The 22,752-nt window shown below is 31.3% G+C and overlaps 1 protein-coding gene across 1 annotated transcript in view; it reads left to right on the top strand.

Moving 5' to 3' along the window:
• The first annotated feature begins 1,210 nt into the window (after positions 1–1,210).
• LOC134707769 (inhibin beta chain-like) overlaps positions 1,211–22,752 on the top strand; it is a 35,045-nt gene continuing 13,503 nt past the window's right edge. Inside the window, exons 1-5 of the mRNA XM_063567809.1 lie at positions 1,211–1,315; positions 1,590–1,691; positions 4,130–4,282; positions 8,211–8,320; positions 22,046–22,445. Of these exons, the coding sequence (XP_063423879.1) occupies positions 22,091–22,445 (355 nt within the window). The 5' untranslated portion in view covers positions 1,211–1,315; positions 1,590–1,691; positions 4,130–4,282; positions 8,211–8,320; positions 22,046–22,090. The remainder of the gene's footprint in view (positions 1,316–1,589; positions 1,692–4,129; positions 4,283–8,210; positions 8,321–22,045; positions 22,446–22,752) is intronic.

The raw sequence follows: 22,752 nt of genomic DNA on the forward strand, positions 1-22,752 counted from the left end.
AAATAAACTTTAAACGATTGTTTTATAAGTTGGTGTTTTATTTTGGTTTTTTTGTCATGCATTTGACGTTATTGTATGTAACATAACTACATATAAATGAACATGAGTGTGTTGAATCGGTGAATGGTTGATTATTATATAACTATTATAAAACTTTTTAATGATATCCCAGAATATAATATCGCCCTGACTGGTAGACCTCCACTGGGTTTGGTAGAAAGACCTCATAAGCAGAGAAAAGCAAATATATGACTGTGTCATGTAAAAAAAAGGTTGAAGAACCATAAAAAAAAATTATAACTGGGTACGAAGAAATGTTTAATAACGTATTTAAACTATAAAAAGTCAAAATCGATTTCCGTAATAAAGAAAATATCTAAAAAAAAATTACTACAATTTTTAATTGATAATCTTTAAAACATGCTTTTATTCAAATGATCAATACGTCTAGGTGGATATCATAATGCAGTAACTAGAGAAGTCATATCGTAAAATTAAGACAACACATTTAGATATCTTGTTTGAAATATATTTCTACATGCACAGCCAAACATCCATGTTAAATTCGTTTCTGCAAATTAGTTTCTGCTGCAAGTGAAAAAAAAGCACGTTATTAATACAATTTCTTGTCTTATAAATGATGCGTTTCATTTTCATTTTCATATTTTTCAATTTCAATTATTCTATATTCCATCGGTTGCTACATTCACAAAGTAACGCTTGCGATTACCTTTTCGGCAAATTTCTCTATTCCAGTATATTAGAATTCCAGAGAACAAATCATAAAACAACAATTCATATATAGTCAACGAATTTAACCATTTCCGACATTCTATGTTTCTGTAATTCTGTATACTCTAGTATAACACACCACATTTTATAATATTCTTGTGTACTCCAATATGTTCTATTTCCATTCAAAACTTCATAAAAATCATCACCATCACACATTTACGTACTTATTACCTTTAAGTATTTACAATATACTTAAATTGCGTGCATATTATATATAAACTACTAAATTAGAATCTTAAATTGCATTAAATCTTGATTCAGCATATTTTCAATGAATTATACAAGATAACATATCATTAGCTGCAAAATGCAAATACCATTTAAGTATGAAGAGTGCTAAAATGTAACATGAGTGGTAAAATAAATATTTGATAACTGTCAGCAGGAAGAATCTCACCTGTGTTATAATGACAGTGTCGTAAAGGTGTTCAGATATTTGTACTTAAATGTCATAATGTCTTGCAGGCAATATCGAGGTGACATACGGATCAAAGATCATCCGGCCTTTTCATTTCATTAGGTAAGGAATTATTTTTTTATAGTAGTTTGATTGAAATATTATATCATTTTGTTGTGATTATCTTTTTAACAATCTTTACTTTGAAACTGCGCATGTTTTTTTTTGTATATAAAATTTCATGTATGTCATGCCCATGCTGTATATATTTATGTCACCAATGAAATTAAATATATATTTGAAAGTTAACAAACTGTCACTTTAATTGGTATAAGCTTTTGAACGACACCTGTTACAGTAAACCGTTTGATAATCATGGTTCTGTTTTTTGTTTAAGTGAATTGCACAAGAACATACGTCTAATGTACCAGTTTTTGAGTGTGACCTATCGTAATAAATGGAATGACATTATAACTTCCGTTGTCTAGGCCGTGTCAAGGTAAGTCTATTATCATGCAAATATATGTAAAGAAGACCATTAATACTTGTATTAAAAATATAACTTATATTAATCATTTACATACTGTTTCCTTATCTTTTCCTCGATTTGTTTTAAACATTTTACCACGCCTTTTCATAGCGTTTGTGGATGGATATTAAATCATTTATATTGTCGACTCTATGTATGCCTGTGTCTGCATGTCCTTAGTCAGGAGCCCGTAATTCAGTTTGTTGCTGTATACCGTACTCGTTTATCGTTCATTATTTAGGATATAAATCAGGCCGTTAGTTTTTTTCGTTTAAATTGTCACAGCTTACACTCAGTGTCATTTGTTGTTGGGATGTACAAGTACTTGTCCCACGTCCAATCTGTGTTCTTCTTATGTGTATTTCTTTTTGTATCCATCTGATAAGTAAAGACTTTTTCTACGGATTTTTAAGTATGTTATAATGTTGTGCTGTTATACTACTGTCCCCTTTAGAGAGAGTATTGGGTGCTAACTAATATGTTAAACCTCTTAATAGTCTATACGTGTCTGTCCGAAGTAAATATATGTTGCTTTGATTATAATATTTGAACTCGTTTTTTGATCCATGAACTATCAATATAGCCAGTTTCGTTATGTTTAAATAATGGTTGTCTTAGAATTACATTTTGTTTTGCCCCTTAAGCTTATCGTTTTCAATTGCTAATGATAAGCAAGAACATGTTTTTGTAATACGTGATTGTATTGAAACGTATATGTATGTAAAGACCAAAAAGTTACAGTATGATATATAAGAATGAGTTGACAATGATGCTGATACTTTGATCAGTCTTACCGCAAATGTTCCGTGAAGTCATTCGATAGAGGACTTATTGTACAAGATGACAACAAAAACTGTAACAGAAAATGCACTAAAATCCAACTTAATTACTTTATGGGTGTATGTTTTTGAATATCAGATAAAAGTTTATTCGTTAAATTATTGACAAAAGTCGGTTTCTTTAACATAAAAATTGATGCGTTTCATTAGCGCTTTTGTTCTTGGAGAGTCACAACATCAACAAAAAGTAATGTTTTATAAAGAAGCCAAAATAACAGCTAAGAAATAAGTAACCTGCCTTTTTATAGGGAACATTTTTCAAAAGCATCTTTTCTGGGTTAACATCGTTTTAGTCGCTGTTTGAATTCTGAGTTATGTTTATCGATGACGTTTACTTATTTTGTAGTTGATAGTGCAAAATGTCCCGTATTTACAACCCTTGAACAAGTCCGGTTTTTAATTCAAGGTTGTATAAAATATTTCCCTTTAGGTGGTAAAATAAAGTAGTTGTGTTTTTTTCTCTTCACTTGTTCATTTTTATGTTAAACAGATGTCAGAAAAATAACTGTCGCAATATCCAAACACAAACATACGAATTAATTAGCATCATGATAATATATAAATAACTTCAGTCAAATTATAATACACGCCATAAACAATTTTATCTTTCCGTTTTAGTATATGTACCCAATGTCATTTTATGTCCGTTGTTATATTTGTATTATACTGAATACCTCTGCAGGTTTAGATTCTTATTTTAGAAGATCACGCGATTACATTGCAATTTTTCATATAAAAATCATTGTAAGGTGATTGATTACTCAATACAATTAATGGTCTTTATCTTAGGGAACATGACGCCCTTTTACAGTATGGGTCGCTTTGTATTAATTAAAATTTAATTTATTTAAAAACATTGTAAAAAGGACCAAAGATTTTTAATTTGACTATCAAAATGTAACATTTATATGAAAGTGATTTTCAATACAGTGAATTGATATGTTGACATTATCAACAAAATACTAAATCGGTAGTAATAAATTAAACCCTTTGCTCTGATCAAACCAATCGGGTGTCTTAAGTGCATATGTGGTGGGGTTTCAACCTATTTTAAATGAAAGATGAGATATAAAGCATCCGCAGGTAGGTAAACTAGATCAAATAATTACTAGAATAGTTATCATTTCTAACTCGATCTACAGTAAATCGACATAATAAATTATGTTTTTCTTTGAAAAGATGAAAGAGCTTACATTTTAAAACTGATTCAAAGCCGTTTTAAATAAATATCAGCCGTTACAAAGTGATATGATGGTCTTCAAACAATCGAATGTAATATTTAACGTGAGTCTTATAGAGGTAGAGTCTTATCATTATTCTTGAAATATCTCAAAATTGAGTTATAAACAGATAATAATTTGGTTTTATCAGTTCCCGACATTCAGGAAATATGTTTGGAAATATATCCTGTATATTTATTTCCCGGATTATTTAACGTCACGTTTTTTAAGTGTTCAGAGAATTCACCCACACAACGTTTCGTGTTGTCTTATACAAAGCTTTAAAATAGGTTTAATATTTTAAAATTCAATGATAATTATCGTTTCTGAGGATTTTATTTAATTTCAGAGACGCGCTTCTAACGCAATTATTAGACTAGAAGAGTTGTCATGCGACCACGTTAAGGGAAAATATCTAGTCGTCGAACCACATTGAGACAATTAGTATTGGAATGAAGACTGGTACCTGTGCACAATCCTATATTGATTCCAGTAGAACCAGGTAATGTTTATAATCTAGCATATACTGTTCCCTATTTATAACCTACATGACTTGTACATTTCAGCTCTGTTAATAGATAAGGGTTGGTTGTGTCAATTCAAACACCGAACCAGATAAAAAGTAAAATCACAAAAATATTGAACTCCGAAAAAAATTAAAAAAGGAAAGTCCCTAATCAAATGGCAAAATCAAAAGCTCAAACATATCAAACGAATGGATAACAATTTTCATATTACTGACTTAATACTTTTCTTATGCAGAAAATGGTTGATTAAAAAGTTCTAATGGTAAATTTAGAAAACCTCATAAATGTAGTCTTACTTTGTTCCCTCATTCACAATTTCCTACAACTTTATGATTTATAGAAAAATAAAAGTTACTAGCCCTTGATAAAAGATGCTTTTATAAGCAGGCAAAAAATCAAAACTTTTTCCAAAATTATGATTTATTTTCCAAAGAATGAAACATTTATGAATGCACGTGCTTTCCATGACATTGTACCGAAAATGCTTACAAAAAACATACCACTATCTTCTGAATCTGCATTTTTCTTCTTGTTTCAAAAATATAGTTTTTGCAATATACATTTATTTAAAAAAAAGTCCGGTTACTTTTTCCTGCACATATTATGAAACAACGTGTAGGTGTATGAGATGTCATAATTGTAACTTCGAGCGACGTTTTTATTAATGGTCATATTATCCTGACATTTTCATACACAAGGCTTTAATTATATTCAAATAAAAGGTCAAAAGGATTTTGATGAGGATGTACATTTCACTTAATGAATAACGTAGGACATGGATTTTGTATGTTTGATTAAAGGGTATGTATGTTGTGGTGTATGTATATTTAGCTACAAATTTGTTTTTGTTTTTTATGCGGTCAATCTCTGTACTTTAACAGTATTTACAAAATGTCAGAACCATTAGCAACACTTAAGTTTTCCGCTTCTAGCCACGGATGACCTAAGCCTTATTTGACAGTATTTGTTAGTTTAACTTCTTTATTGATTTGACAATCGAACTGTTATGAACACTGTCAAAAACACTAATGAGTCTTTTATGGACTCAAAGCACAAATGCCTAAGGAAGATTTGTCCCCATGGATACTTTCAGCAGCCAAGTAGTCAGCTACCTTGTTGTTGTCGTGAATTTTACTGTATTCCGTCATTTTCTGAAAATGTAATAATTGAAAAGTGTTAAAGTCATTCGCAGCATGCATCTTTTTCCTTCCAACTGGCGTACTTGAAATAAGCCGGCGTTCCAAAATGCTATGGACTTTCTGGTTTTGAATACTCTTCAATATCTAAAATTGATAATATAAGGACTGCACACTGCTTTGAATTAATAGCCTTTTTGGAGTGATTTTTTTTCAACGAAAACCGCGTCTAGTGCTCCTAATCAAACAAAATCATAAGCCTTGCATAGTTTTTGATTTTCGTTGACTAAATATTAACTACTTAGTAATATCAGAAAACAACCGCGAAATCAAAAGCATTCAAGAAAGTAATATCACAAAAAATACCCAACACCGAGGAAAATTCAAAATGGAACGTCCCTTAATCTAATTGTAACATTAAAAACTCAAACACATGAAACGAATGAAAAACAACTGTCATAATCCTGACTTGGTAAAGGCAATATCATTTATTATTGAGACTAATTGTGACCAAGCCTTTTAGTAACAGTTGTTATGATGAAGGTGTGTTAAACAAGCATGTGTATGTAAAACATAATAAGGATAAGGACTTTTCTGTTATATAATGTTGTGAAAAACTATGTGACAAATGTGTTTGATGATGTCATCGTGACATCACAGCTGTCATAGCTTTACTAAAGGGTTCTGATGATATCATCATATTCAATTTATATCACACTTGCTTAACTGTGTATCGAATCAAAGAAGTTATTTTTGAAAATGATGGGGTCAGCTGCTGACTCAAATCATAGCTCCTCTTTCCTCTAATTATCTTACCAATGACGAAGTGTACAGAGAATAACGCATATATATATTAAAAAGCTTACCATATCAGGACTTCAGCATGAAGGACGTGAATGTTTATTTAATGTTATCTTGGAAATGTTATAAATAACAAGTATATCTTCTTTGTAAACCTTAATACACATCGAATATTTAACCCAACATTCATTTAAAAGAACTGATTATGAATGAATTATTACAGGGATTTATCTATTTGCATGCTATTCAATCAGTGGTAACAAAATAACTTAATGGAGAATGCAAGAAATTATATTCCATTGTCTATTTAAAACGTTGTCATTCACAGATTTTAATCCCATTGAGTAAAATCCTGAGACGACAAGAAAGACTTCGTGACGAAATGACCTTATCACGAGAAAGAAAATCGTTACAATACACCCCCGTACCCTAGATAAATGTCCTATGCACTTTACAAGAGGCAGTTAACGAAGATAAATCATCATTTCGTGCAGGCATACTGTTTTATATTGTCAGCTTTCTGAACGGCGAAATCCCTAGAGAAATGTTGTTATGAAATTATAAGATTTCAAAATTGTTTATTCGAAATTTAAGATGACTATCCGAAACAGAGTCTTATACAAATAAATTTTGATAGGAGACTAAAGTAATCAATTTGCTGTAAGTGCAGCTGTCTAATTTGCCACATTTGAAGTATCTAACCATCAATAAAAATGTTTAATATTGAGAAATATGGTGCACCACATCAGGCAGTTTGAATTCAATTGTACACATTTCCGTCTGTTGAAACCACCATCCCCAATGCAAGCTTTTTGCAACAGACTCATTTCTGTTACTGATATTGTTCAATAGTATATAGATATAGGGAGATGCATGATTTACAAATGTAAATGAACCTTGAACGCTTTTCTGTGAATTAATGAATGATAGATATTACAGATGAAAAAATAATCATTCACTTTTTATCGATCTCAAATAAGGAAACTTATCTGACGCCGCTGTTTTGTAATGGATTTCGTATTGTTGATCTGTCTTTAAAACTCTATGTTATGTTTTATGTACTGTTGTTTGTACTTTGGTCTTTTTCTTTTTTGAAATGGCACTGTCAGGTTATTTTCGACTTTGGTCTTCTTTTGTCTCTCTTGTTTTGTTTTTTAACACTTGAATATAAATGTATTGCACTAAAGCTATTAACAATGACCTTACCGCTACAGCTTTAACTGTACGGTATCCTGAAATTGTTAGTATCTATTAGAACAGGTTTTTGTCTATCTTGTACCAGAAACATTGCCTTGTTAAAACATCAAGATTTTTAGGGTCACTTTTAAAAAGAGTGACGAAAGATACCAGAGGGAAATACCCACTCATAGATCGAAAATAAACTTACAATGTCATGGCTAAAAAAGATAAAGACAAACAGAAAAATAATAGTACTTTAGACACAACTAAAGACTGAGTGCTTTTTTCGCATTAGTAAGATGCAAAGGTTTTTGCTACACCATAACGAAACTTTGTACATGTATATTCAAACAGTGTATGCTTATGACTCGAGCCAGTGACAAATATCCATCACACAATTAATCATATCATTACCACTCTGTATGTCAATTGATGAAACCAATAATTTAGACAAAACTTTGATTGTTCAAAATTTCTATTTAAATGACAAGACTCAAGTTTTACTATTAGTACTTGTATATACCACTAACTAAAGGTAAATTTCATTTTAAACTTAACCCCATATTTAGCCGCGTTTTTTAATCTTTTAATTTTAGTCAGTGAAAATAGTAACAAAGATATTTATAACATTTACACCACTTATTTAAATAAATGTTTTGTTTGTTATTGTTTTAAGTGATCATGTAAACATGGAAAGTGACATAAAAAGGTATGTCAGTGCTTTGTTTTTGCATATGTAGAGCTTTAAATAGTTTGACAGTTATAATATCCAAATTAAATTTTACAGGATTAAATGTTAACCTTCAACCACAAAACATGATACTTCTTGACATGTATTAATTGGTGTAAAGAACAATATTTCCAAAACAATAGAAGTCCAAGAGATGTTAACAAAAGGTAAGCATTCCCTAAATTGTATTGGGTTTTTATAATCATAATGTCGAAATATACCTGTGTAAAAATAATGAAATGTGGAGCTAGTGCATTTACCTATATGCATTGACAAAAAAAACATGACTTTCAATTTGTAGAATCATTTCTTATTTCAGAAAATGAATAACAATCACATATTTTGTTTATTGAATATACGTAGATGTCTTTGTTAAAATGATCTAATAAACGATCATGTTTGCCTCACTTATGCATAAAATATACAATTAGTTCACCTACAGACACATAAAAGTATATATTTTTTCCCCAGGAACTGTATTTTATCTATTAAAGTACTAGAAAATTATCCGTTTAGCATTTGTAAATTGGTATTTACTTGTTTACATTACAAGAGTTTTAACCTTAGTAATTAAAATAGAAAATTTATATCTTTAAAAATGGATTTCTAGAGAAGCTAATCGATCGTGACGTCACTTGTTACAAAAGGGCGTCTTTTATTCAAAAAAAAGAATATATCTGTTAAATGGTTGTTGTTGATTAAAAACTTCCGCTGTCAAGAGTGCATAAAAGCGAGGAGTTTTTTTTTATTTGGTCAGTTACGTTTGTATAACTGTGTAAACTCTAATCTTACGTTATCAATAAATATATAAACATTTTAACAACGCTTTGAAAACATATTTAAATAGTGTTGGTGGGAAGCTTTACAAGTTCTGTTACTGATACGAATTATCAACTGAAAATATAAAATGTTTCCTTGAAATAGGTTTTGTATGCCTCTTTATAAGCAAAATACTACAAGTTGTCTTCAAGATGGGAAACAAACACCTTAAGTTTTTCTCTTTTAACAAATATTCAGTCTCTTTTCCATAATCGAAATAATGTGACGCATAACTGGTATATTATATGCTCGTTTTATAATAAAGTTATCCAAATGATATAAACTTAAATGACACATATAACTTGTGGAAAGTGTTTATTTTTCACTAAAAGGTCACTTCATGTATTTAACTACTTCCGGAAATGAACATATATCATGTATAGGTAAAATACGATCAGCCAGTCCAACGTTATTTGATAAGTAGTTAAGAGTTGAATGCTTCTTTTTGTAACTTCATTTTGGGGTGTAAAAACGTCGAGGTATATTTTGTATAAAGCGCTTTATGTTAAAAATGTGCGTACGGTCAACGCTTTTACAACCCTATGAAGTTACAACAAGAAGCTTTCAATACTTATAATTACATTTTTTAACTAGGATCATGATAACAATATTTTTATAAAGTTTTTGTTTAATTTACAAGTGCACTTTATTGTGAAACATTGTGTCATCATGAATACTATTGTGTAATAAAGTTGATTAAGGAAGAACTCGATATTTCAGTTAGCCAATTAGAATAACGTATTATAATGAAACATACATCTAATGTAATTATTACACAGTTTCATCTAAAAATTCTTGCAGTTTTTTCGCTGAGTGGTGTTCAACGTTTTTGATTTTTGATTTGATACCCTTCTGATTACAAATCCAAGTATTCTGAATCCAGATTTTGTCTATACCAGATACATTTTTAAAAAAATAATTTGATTGATAGCATCGAAAAACTAAAGAATATGTTCGCGTTGAAGTTAAATGGTTGCTCTCTAAGCGAGTGTGTTGGTGACACCTTTTTTTTTTTTATAAGACAAAAGTTATTATAGTTCAACGAATGATTTGTAACTTTTGAAAGTTTTGAAGCCGTAAGTCATAGAAACAGGATCTTAAACACGTTACCATGAACAAACCTCAATGACAAAATGTGAAAATATGAAATTATGCTGTTGCATGATCTTTACATAACATTTTCCTGTCGATTTAACTCGGAAATATACGGAATTGGTAATTACATACATGCTGTTGGTTTTTTTATTTGGTCGGGTTGTTGTCTCTTTGACACATTCCCCATTTCCATTCTCAATTTTATTTTGTCACCATCATGAAATAGTTGACCGATGGTATGTGTCTGTTGCAAATCAGTAATAAAGCAGTCAGATAGCAGTTGTTTTCCACTTGTTCCGTTCATTGGTGGAGTTTGATTTCGTCAGTTTTTAGGGACTTTCCATTGTTTAATTTGCCTGAAAGTTTGGTATTTTTGTTCATACTATATGTCTGAACCTTAACTCAGAAGCAACATTTTTGTCCAGAATGTCATCTGCTTTGTTATATTATCGAGTGTGTCCTATTCCAGATTGAGTCATTTTTACATAACGGGTGAAGCATGTATAGCAGGTGATGCTCACCCTGTCGATGAACCTGTGAACTCTCCTTGCTGAGTAAATGCCATATCCAAAATAGTATTGCCTTATTAATTACCTTGTATTGTCCTTTCTTTACGAGATTTCCATTGTATGCCATTGATTTCAGCGTCACTGATGAGTCTTTTATAGACAAAACGCACGTCTAGCACAAATATAGAATTTCAATCCTGGTATCTATAATGAGTTGATTTTACCCCTCTTTAAACAAAAAGTTTGCAGTTGACTATCACTTGTTGGGAGACAAAGTTTATGTTGGGTTTATGTTTCCAAATCTGAAGAAACCACTTATCCTAACAGAAAAAATACCAAATTCGAAATAATTAGAATGTTTGAATCATCGACAATATTGTTTTTTAAAATTGAGAATGGAAATGGGGAATGTGTCAAAGAGACAACAACCCGACCAAAATAAAAACACATAACAGCAGAAGGTCACCAACAGGTCTTCAATGTAGCGAGAAATTCCCGCACCCGGAGGCGTCCTTCAGCTGGCCCCTAAACAAATATATACTAGTTCAGTGATAATGAACGCCATACTTATTTCCAAATTGTACACAAGAAACTAAAATTTAAATAATACAAGACTAACAAAGGCCAGAGGCTCCTGACTTGGGACAGGCGCAAAAATGCGGCGGGGTTAAACATGTTTGTGAGATCTCAACCCTCCCCCTATACCTCTAACCAGTGTAGAAAAGTAAAAGCATAACAATACGCACATTAAAATTCAGTTCAAGAGAAGTCCGAGTCTGATGTCAGAAGATGTAACCAAAGAAAATAAACAAAATGACAATAATACATAAATAACAACAGACTACTAGCAGTTAACTGACATGCCAGCTCCAGACTTCAATTAAACTGACTGAAAGATTATGATTTCATCATATGAACATCAGGCACAATCCTTCCCGTAAGGGGTTTAGTATCATACCATCATAACATATATGAGAAGAACATAACCCGTGTCATGCCAACAACTGTTTTTAGAATAAATGTGTTTAGTTCCGACGCAAAGACCTTATCAGTGACTCAATATTAACGCCAAAATATGCAATCTTTAATGACTTGACAACAATATCGTAATTATATCCCTTCTTAATAAGTCTATTCAAAGGTTTTGTAGGTTTATGAGGTGAATACTGACACCTTTGTGCTTTATAAAGAATATTTCCATAAAAAATTGGATGTGAAATACCTGAACGTATAAAAAGTCTGCATGTTGAGCTATATTTACGAATGATGTCTTTATACCGATGATAAAATTTAGTAAATGTTTTGACTAGTTTGTGATATCGAAAACCCTGGTGTAATAATTTTTCAGTAATACATAAATTTCTCTCGTTAAAATCTAAAACATTGTTACATACACGAGCGAATCGTACAAGTTGAGATATATAAACACCGTAAGATGGTGACAAGGGAACGTCACCATCTAAAAACGGATAATTAACGATAGGAAATGAAAAATCATCCCTTTTATCATAAATTTTAGTATTCAGCTTTCCGTTAGTGATATAGATATCAAGATCGAGGAAAGGGCAGTGGTCATTGTTAGTATTAGCTTTATTTAAAGTGAGTTCACCAGGATAAATTTCATTAATATACATACTGAAGTCGTCATTATTGAGAGCCAAAATATCATCCAAATATCTAAAAGTATTATTAAATTTGTTTATCAGATGTTGTTTTGATGGGTCTTTGCTTATTTTTGTCATAAATTGTAACTCGTAACAATACAAAAAGAGGTCCGCAATAAGTGGTGCACAGTTAGTCCCCATTGGAATTCCGACAATCTGACGATATACGGAATCCCCAAAGCGAACAAAAATGTTATCTAGTAAAAATTCAAGGGCATATATAGTATCAAAGCATGTCCAGTTAACATAGTTTTTTTGTTTATTGCTACTAAAAAATGACCTAAAAGAGTTTGAACATATATATTCACATTCTGATTTTTTGAATGCCCATTTAATTAGATGTGTGAATTTTTTCTTAATTAGAATGTGAGGCAATGTGGTATACAGGGTAGAAAAATCAAAACTTTGAACAGATTCAAAATCACCAATATAAGCATGCAATTTATCAAGTACTTCCAACGAGTTCTTGACACTCCAAAAGTAATTTATTCCACTATTTTCGAAGGCCTTATTTGAACAATTTATTATAAGGTTTTTAATTGTACCAAGTGTGCTGGTAAGAATAATAGACAATTTAGTAGTTGAACAATGGCTTGAAGACGAAATAAATCTATATTTGTAAGGGGTTTTGTGTAGCTTCGGAAGCCAATACATAGTTGGAACTTTCATTGTATTTGGCTCTGCTTGTAAAGCGGTGGCTAAAAGTTTATGTTTGTTACAGATTTCGTTTTCTGAAAATGGAGTCAGTTGGAATGTTGGTGAATTGGTGATTTCCTTTTTCAGAACCTCGATGTAAAATTTACGTCAAACAATAATAATATTATTAGCAGCTTTATCGGCCGGGACAAAAACAAATTCCTTGGCTAGTTCTTTTAGTTTATGTTTGATACGAGAAATAGGTTTATTGTGGTTATTGTTAATAGTAAAATGTTCTTTAAAATGTTGAATACGTATATCAACTATCTTCATTACTGAATTAAAAAAAGAGTCCAAAGATTTTTTGTCAGCTTTTTCCCGTTTTATCCATTTCATACAGTAAGTAAGGAGTGAGTCGTTGATGATATTACGACACTCATTCCAATTAATAATTGACGGGGGACGATATTTAGGTCCTTTACTGAGAAATGATTTTAACTCTCGGTCTTGAACGATGTTAAGATCTCCTGTTATAACATGGGAAATGGGTCCATAAATATATTCGGAATTACTGCAATTACATGAAGTAGGTGTATTTTCACTGATATTAACATCTTTACACAATTGACTATAATTAAACACAAATTTCCGGGTAGATTTCTTGTAAATATAACAAATAAGAGGTAGCTCAGTATTGTCAAAATATCCAGGAATTTGTTCTTTAACAGAATGGTCGTTAAATATACCGGCAATATTTACAAAATCAAAGCCTTTGTTGACATACTTAATTTTAATAAAATGTTTTTTATGATCTTCAGGGCGATCAATTTTGGGAAATAATTTAGAATAACAATATGCCATAATAATTTGAACAATTTCATACTTAGGACTGCTATATGAAATTGTGTTGCAATCCTCCAAAATTTTATTTAACTTATTAACCGGTAACGAACAGAGTTTTGTTAACAGATAATGTCTGCCGTTGTTTTTTGAAATAGAAATAAGGTCCGAAATATTGGTATGATTGGCCCGAAATTTTCTTTGATTGCGATTTGTTCTACAACCGTGAGAACGGTTTTTACGAACAGTTTTAGAAACAATATCCAAAATGTTAATGGAATTGGTTCTAGATATATTACCAATTCCCATGATATTATCATTTAGACCGAGAGGGTAAACTGTCTGTAATTTTTTAATCCAATTTAATTCAATTATTTTCCGTGATCGTACAAACTTTGAATGCGATTCACCAGGCTGCTTATTTACTACTTCTAAAGGTCGAACTGCTAAATATTTAAAAGGATGGTTGTGCTTCTTAAGGTGTTGGTAAATGATACTTTTGAATTTATTAGGTCTTTTAAAACGATACAGATGTTCTTGAGTGCGTTTTGATAAATATCTTCCAGTTTCTCCTACGTACTGAATACCACATCCCGGTTTGTTTCATGTGAGTAAATAAATAACACTGTTTGTTTTTCAAGTAATATCAGTTTCAAAATTTAAAGAAAATGTGCGACCATTAAACGTGGACCTTACCGTATTGTTGGTGGAAAGACGGGGACATGTAAGTCATTTTTTGGCATGACACTTATCGATAGAAGGGTAACCACGATTTTTATTGTTAAAAATGTTAGCGATGGTAGTATTTTTAGATAACCGATTTTGAAAATTGAGACGTGTAGATACCCTTTGAACAAGTTTAGTATTTAGTATTTTTTAGTTTAGTGTATCGTCGGTATTAATTGTGCATCCATATAGCTACTTGTTCGCGTCTGAAAGAGAATTAACGCCAAACTTTTTCAAAGAAAAAAAATGCCTTTTGTAAAGTTCTGCGATTAACTTTCAGATATAATGATAATTTCCTGTCATTTAATAACATGCATATCAGCAGGTGCTTGTTTCGCATATATTCTAGAGAACTTGAAACTAACAAAACTACCGAAATATGAAGGTCTGTTCTATATCTGGATCCAGGTTCAATCCACCATATTCTACATAAGAAAATGCCTGTACCAAGTCAGTAATATGACAGTTGTTATCCATTTGTTTGATATGTTTGAGCTTTTTATTTGGGACTTTACGTTTTGAATTTTCAATATATTTTGTGATTTTACTTTTTTATTTTTTCTTCATAATGACATAGATGGACAACTACAAACAAGAATCTATTACAAACGTAACAATGTCAGCTTGTCATTTAACAACTTTCCCGTTCTCAGTAGTAACATTTCCTCTGCCCTATTGTAAGGCATTTACGTTTCTCAATTGATACTCTTTTTTTTGGTGTGAACGTTCTGATAAATGTAAATCTAGAAAAACGCTTCTGACGCACATAATTCTATATATAGATTTGTTTTCATAGCAGGAGACTCTTGCCTTATCGACACAACCAGTCTCTCTCCGTTTACAATTCATCCAAATCATAAGTGTTGGCTTTGTATCCTTATTTATACATACTTAAGGATTTCCGATATTTTAACATCGGAGACTACTGCTGCCTATGATTTTTAATTGACATAAATTGCATAATTTGACACATATTTGTTATACGGAAATGTTAAACACTCTGCAGGTAGCAAATTAATATTTACATGAGAGGGTGTTGTTCAGATATACACACATCCTAGTCATTTTATTAGGTGGTTCCTGTATATGCTCAACATTTTAGGATCTATAAACATGTTGAAATTGATCTAAATCTATAAAAAAAGAAATATAAATCTATAAATTTTTAAAACAATACGCAGAAGATCCTTTTCAATTACGTCAACACAGTTTTTATAACGAGATGGTTCGTAAATAAACTCTTTTAGATTTCGTATTAAATGATCTTCAAATCGAAATTAATAAAAATCTGAATAAAAAATTAATATTTCACTGAAAAAACTAGGCCAAATAAAGCCATTTTCAAAACCCATCCTTCACAGAAAATGAACAAATCAATGATATTTCATGTTTACAAAAAATGTTAAGTTCTTAGCATGTGGTGCTCTCATTGAACACGAATGCATCAATATATCAGCACAGCCCTCTTTAACACAAGAACAGAAATTTTAATAGCACAATCCTTTTACGCCTCTTTCATAAATTGCTGATGGTCTTTCACTAAACTGTCCGTTTCCATTGAGTTACTTAATCTCATATCATGTCCATGTAACCTTGAAATAAAGGATATTTAGATTGATCTCTGGGTTGAAAACTCATTATATAGATACCAAGCAAGCAATAGTTAAGAACAACTGAAATTTATTAAAAAAATTACAATTATATTGTCAAAGATCCCATATTACCAATGAGTCAAGTTTCTCAATATTACTGTTTTTGTCATGCTACTGTCCTGTCTTGGATGCTTACATGTTGACTTGATGTTTCAATCGGTAAACTGTTTTAAACCTAGACTTTAGAGGTACATGTAATTGACCATCGTTATCTTGACTTTGGATAATAATACCTCGTGTGGATTTTATTTTGGTTTATGGTGCAAGTAGTGTACTAAGTATTATGAACACATTTTTGTTTTTCTTTTCTATATACAATGAAAAAGAGATACTTTTGATTGTTTTTGTCTGTAACTAGTTATGGTATAAATACTTATGGAATGCTTGTAGAAGTGTCACAACAAGACGGTGTACTTGTTGGTTGCCAGATCATGATTACTCTTGAGTATGTGCTTTTTGAGTTTGATCCTCATATCCCAACAGCGTGAAATGAAGTACAGGAAAATAAAATAAATTGAATCAATCAAGAAAAGTTTGATTTTAATTTTTGCCGAAATATTGCGTTGGGGGTATGTCCTTAAAAGAGGGACGAAAGATACCAAAGGGACAATCAAACTCGTAAATCTAAAGAAAAAAACTGACAACGCCATGGCTAAAAATGAAAAAGACAAACAGAAAAACAATAGTACACATGACACAACATAGAAAACTAAAGAATAAACAACACGAACCCCACCAAAAACTAGGGGTGATCTCAGGTGCTCCGGAAGGGTAAGCAGATCCTGCTCCACATGCGGCACCCGTCGTGTTGCTTATGTGATTACAAATCCGGTAAATAGTCTAATTCGGTAGGTCAAATTCATGAAAGTGAAGGGGATTGTAGTTACGACGTAAGGAACATATCCGATATCATTTGTGAAACGGTTATTCCATAACGGTCAACTTAAACTGTCTCATAATCGAACATTTGATAAGTTTGTGTTGATAAGTTTAGTTCACTTTGGAGTGGAACCTTGATGCATTTATAAACATCATGAAATATAGGGATCTACCTTGTATCATACTAGAGTTATGCACTTTAAATTGTAGAATTAAACAAGGTCGGATAACTTTATATGGATACTGAATGTATTGTTTCTGTCGATTAAAGCGATTTTCTCATTTATTTTAGAACTGTTTAATGAACACATACGATTGCAACGTCTTAAAAGATCTCTTATTATATCCAATTGAATAGAAAAAAGGACATGGTTGACCTATAATAGGTTTTAAATCGAACAAGGTGAATAAGCATTTTTTATAGATTGGAACAGTTTCCTTTTGTAGAATGTTAGATTGTATTTTAATCAGAATATATGTAATACAATAAAATATAGTTTGCAATATCATCATAGTTTACATAGTACACAGTTTAGTTAAATCATCATATCAAAGGTCGTGCAGACGTCTTTTTATTAGGTGATGATCAGAGTTGTTAAGTGTGTTCTTAAGGACTTCGATAAACGTTGGTCCACTTTAACTTACATATATTTATGTAATTCTATCAAACGAGAAAGTAAATACCATATGGGGATATTGTAAAGTTTACCGAATCCCTTCAGATTCCACAATATATTTGACTTTAAGTGCAGATTATTAGAACTGGACCACCTCGTTGATAGAATTGTGATGCGTCCTCTTAAGGTCAAATATATGAATACACAGACGGATATGTGTGCACTTGTTGACCATTCACACTTGTCATTTTTAATTAATGTTTGTGTTATTTTAACCGAACAGGTGCAAGTTACTGTCGAGGGACACCAGGAAAGTTTATTTTACATAAGCAAAATGTACTTATTATGTCATTTTTCATATAATTTATAAATGAATTCAATGTTTAGAGTTCAACTACTAGTATATCATTGTTTCAACAATGTGAGTATTTTACTTACAAAACCTTAAAAGTGCCGGAACACATTATTAATTACTATTGTACTATTATATGAAACCACAATATTTAAATTGTATACATGGACGACAAGCAGTAAATAAAATGCGTATAAAAAATACATAACCCTACCTTAAAAGCATTCATTTCAGTTCAACCAACGAACACTATTTGTTAGCTTATAGATGAGTTTATTGGATGTCTTTGCAAGTGAAAATTCATTTCCGTAGAGGTATTTTTTTTTTCATTTTTAAACAGGATATAAGGAACGAAATTTAAAAAAATTTAAAACTAATTGTCGGTGATGTTCTCATTTAATCAACCATATTTTTTAAAATATGAAGCAATATTCATTTAAAATCATGGTCAGAAACTCAAATGTCAACTTCACCACACATGTGCATATGTTCAAAAAAAGTTCCGTTCTCTATCTTAAAAACGCAGTGTTGGTAAAGTATGGCTTTGGCATAAGAATTCAAAAATATAAAAATTATTTTACATGTATGTAAATAGGTTTGGTGGGAAGTTGTAGATAATCAAAAAGGTTGTCGAACTTAGACACCCCTTTGCATATACATTGGAACCCCCAATTTGAATATTTACTTATATACATGCAGCTTTGGTGTCTTTAATGACTCCCGTCAGTGCCGTCACTATCCTCTAGTTCAAGACGTATATATCTTGTCTTGTTTTTATGTACTACAGTATTTCTGTTATTTCGTTGTTTGCCTGTTTTAGTTTTTGTGTTTACCTTGATTTTTTTTTTCAATCGATTTCGACTTTTGAACAGCGGTATACTACTGTCGCTTTCATTTCTCAGTTAATAAAGCAGAAAGCGAAAATACACCCCATCACAACTCCATACAAAAACTAGTTATGGTATTAATTTTGCGATAATGATTAGATCAGCAAAAAGTAAAGGAATTTGAAACAAACTAGTACAAAATTGTACACATAATGTTATGCAGACTTATTATTTTACAATCAAGTATGCAGATTTATGATTTTACAATTTTTAGCATATATTGTTGAACATTGTATATTTCCATCCAGAAGTCTATTTGTTTTATGTATCTTTGTGTAACTGTCTGATTGACATTTACCCTACGTCAACTGTTGGTCATATTGTTTATTTAACCAAGTTCATTATCAAGTGAAAGCGGTTTTTTGTTGATAGTCGACTTTTTACCGTACGTTCGTTAAAATGTTCTAAAACATAAATAACTGTGCGAAATAGCTCCCTCTTGATATTTCCTCAGTCTGTTAGTTTCATTTTAAAAACAAGGAATTGTGAGCAAATTACTTGACATTACCGATATAAGTATTCGGTAAAAAGGAAGGTGACGAGCGACTGAGAAGAGCGATGAATTTGAAAATGTAAACTTTGAGGGTAAAGCATACCCACATGAAGGCATCTGATTCCATATTTAAGGAAGCTCAGAATTGCAGTAACTGGGATAAACGTAACGAAAATTTCATGAACACTATTATAAATACATTTATATATAAATTAATTATGTGATTAACAAGTAAATGGGTTATAAATGCATCACACAGAAAGCATTGCATGTTGTAGTTCCTGAAGGCGAGTGCTTAACGAAAAATTCATGGGAAAGACGGGAAGACAAACGGACCGATAGACAGAGATGAAGATGCATACTACTCCTTTTAAACGTGGATATCAATATATGAACTGCTCATTTTTTTGTTATGAACGATCTCATCGGAGAACAACTAACAATGCACTGAGCAATGCACAAGATAAATAAAATGTAATATATGTCTTTTGTATATGACTTTTCCTCGCTTAGTTTATAAATTGATATCTACTTCGAAGTTAAATTTTGTTGTAGCAATACGAAATAATACTAATAAATTTTATAAGGATTGGTCAAACCATTCTTATGTCATCGCATGGAAACGGCTGGTGTCCGCCAGGACAACCCGGAAATCCCCGTTAAAAACCGATGTGTTGATTACGTCAGTAAAAGAAGTCAAAAACTATAAGTCGGTCATGTAGCTTAACTCAAGATCGCCTTAACTTTATTTTTAAATATTATGAAATTAATATATACAGTGGCTTGTACACAACAAAGGGCTTTGGTGTTCAGAGATAAAAGGTAGGGCCGATTTTCCCTTAATCTATTTCACAATATTTCGCTTTTTAAAAAGTCACTCAGTGTCTGTACCAAGTCAGGAATATGACAGTTGCTGTCCATTCGTTTGATGGGATTGAGCTTTTGATTTTGCCATTTAATTAGGGACTTTCCGTTTTGAATTTTCCCCGGAGTTCAGTATTTTTGTGATTTTACTTTTTTTCAATCTTTACGTATGCTCATATCATCACAGTTCAATTTGTGTTCTTTGAGATGTTTACAATTTTATTTTAAAATGTTTGTTCTCAAAGACATGAAGTAGTAATATTTGCCTCAAGATAGTTCAATAGATTGGTTACAACAGATTCAACCAATTTTTGATACTCCTTATTTTATTTTGGTTTCTGACATCTCCCGATGTAAATTTATTCAAATACATGAAAAAATACGCAATATTGTATCGATTGCCTCGAACAGCAACATGCATTGTGACATGTAAAAAACATTTCATCGAATTTTTAAAATCGGAAGAAGACTTCCTGTTGACTTCCCATTTTTTCAGCTGATTTTTTTTAATTTTAAAAACATGCTGAGCACAATCTAAATCGATCTTGAACTGAAGTCACACAATCGGCCATATGCATCCAAATTCAAAACAATTATAATATACTGTATATTTATACTCGAAGATTCTTTGGTCATTTCGACAGAATAGAATCAAACTGACTGCCTGCTTTAAGCGTGTTATTCGTTTTGGAAAACTATGAAACAAAAACAAAACGTTCTTTAATCTTATTCATAAATTTCAATGAAATATTAAAAAATAAGAAAGAGAAAATCTCTAAACTTGAAATCTATCAATAATTATTTTAAGTGAGGAGATTTTACAGTACACCTGTACTGTAACGCAGACAATTGTAATTCTGCTAGATAAGTGTAGACTGTTTGAATTACATGTAATAGGTCGTAATTGGTAAATTAAATATTTTTTTACAAAAATATTATAACTGCATTTGATTGATAAGTCTGTCGTATATAATTTGTTTCTTTTATGTAATTTAATCATATTGCAAGGTTATATAGTGGAATTTTGGTCCTTGAGCAAAATTGTTTAAATACAAAAAATGTTGATCAAAGCTAGCTTATCTTGTTCTCGACTTCAAAGTTAGAAAATTGCTGTTGGCGATTTGAGCCTATCAGTTGAAGTTGCAATGCATTGTAATTTTTAAAGTACATCTCGTTGCATATTATTTATAATTTAGTATTACCTTTGATTTGAAGTTACTACCGGTATCTACTACTTTTACTTATGTTACATTCAATTGATTAATAAGTTATGTGCATATACGTGTCTAGTTCAAGCAAAAACAGCCTACCTGGAAAATAAACATTTTTATAAATAAAACATTTTTATCATTTTCATTCACACTACAACAGATGTAAGTTAAATGACTTAGAATAAAATTAATATTTAAATAAAACACCGCATGTTAGTTTCCTGTGTTTTGTAGTTTTACATAGTATTGATTCGCAACTTTATCAATGAAATAAACAGCGTGGGAGATTCAGTTGAAACATCCAATGTAATAGCGCCTTGTCAGCGATCGGAAAACGCATTGGCTACCGTCTGTTCAATGTATATGAGAATAACCAGCACGGGCTGGAGTTAATGAATTGGAGGTGTGTTAACCTTTACCAAAGTTTTATGTCACAATGACATTCAAAATAAAAAAAATCATGAATGGAATAGTAAATGAATCATATAAAATTTAGCATCAGTGTCTGAGAGAATAGTTGTCCTGATATTGATGAGAGGAATCGAGTTGTTCTTATATTTATGTAAGAGGGAAAACTCTATACACAGTTATCAGTTGTTGATCTGATTTCATATACTAAGAAACTAATACCGTTATTGTATTTTACAGTCGATGGATATAGCTATCTGCTAACGCTGTGGTAGTAATAACATTATGAAACAACTATGGTTCAGTTTATTTATATACTTTACCTGTATCTGTGGAGGTACTTTAACACGAACATGGTTTAGAGCCATGAACAAAGACTCTAAAAATTCTAATTCTACAACCGATGAACTATCTAGTCCTTTTAAAGGATTCGGAAGACAACTTGTCCAGGAAATAGCCAAAGAAAAGATCAAAGTGAAAATGTGTGGTTACTTGAAGCAGTTGTGCAAAACAACTATAGACAGAAAACCTCTCATCACAACTGTCAACCCAAGGGAGACAACACCAAATGCTGCAACAGAGCCAACATCATCTACTGCATCTAACATCAACATATCATTAGTTTTCTCAGAACCATCAGGTAAGTCGTTTAGTTATTTTGTATAGTACCTGTGTCTTTTGGACTATGGTTGATAGTTGTCTTATTGGCATTTTTTTTTCAGCAAAATAGCCTTTTTGCTCTCATGCGACGTGCAACAAACTGAAATCAATCAATTTTCAATCATTTAACCACATTTACTGTCCTTATTTTTATATTGTTTTGATTTAACAGTCGTATCTTTAATCACATTAGTGCAATTGTCAGCTCTTTTAGAAAGTTGTGGCTTTTGTTAATCATTGCAAAAGTGCCATGTCAGCACTTTTAGAAAGTTGTGGCCTTTGTTGAT

This window comes from Mytilus trossulus, chromosome 2, assembly GCF_036588685.1.
Source record: "Mytilus trossulus isolate FHL-02 chromosome 2, PNRI_Mtr1.1.1.hap1, whole genome shotgun sequence".
Taxonomy (NCBI): Eukaryota; Metazoa; Mollusca; class Bivalvia; order Mytilida; family Mytilidae; genus Mytilus; species Mytilus trossulus.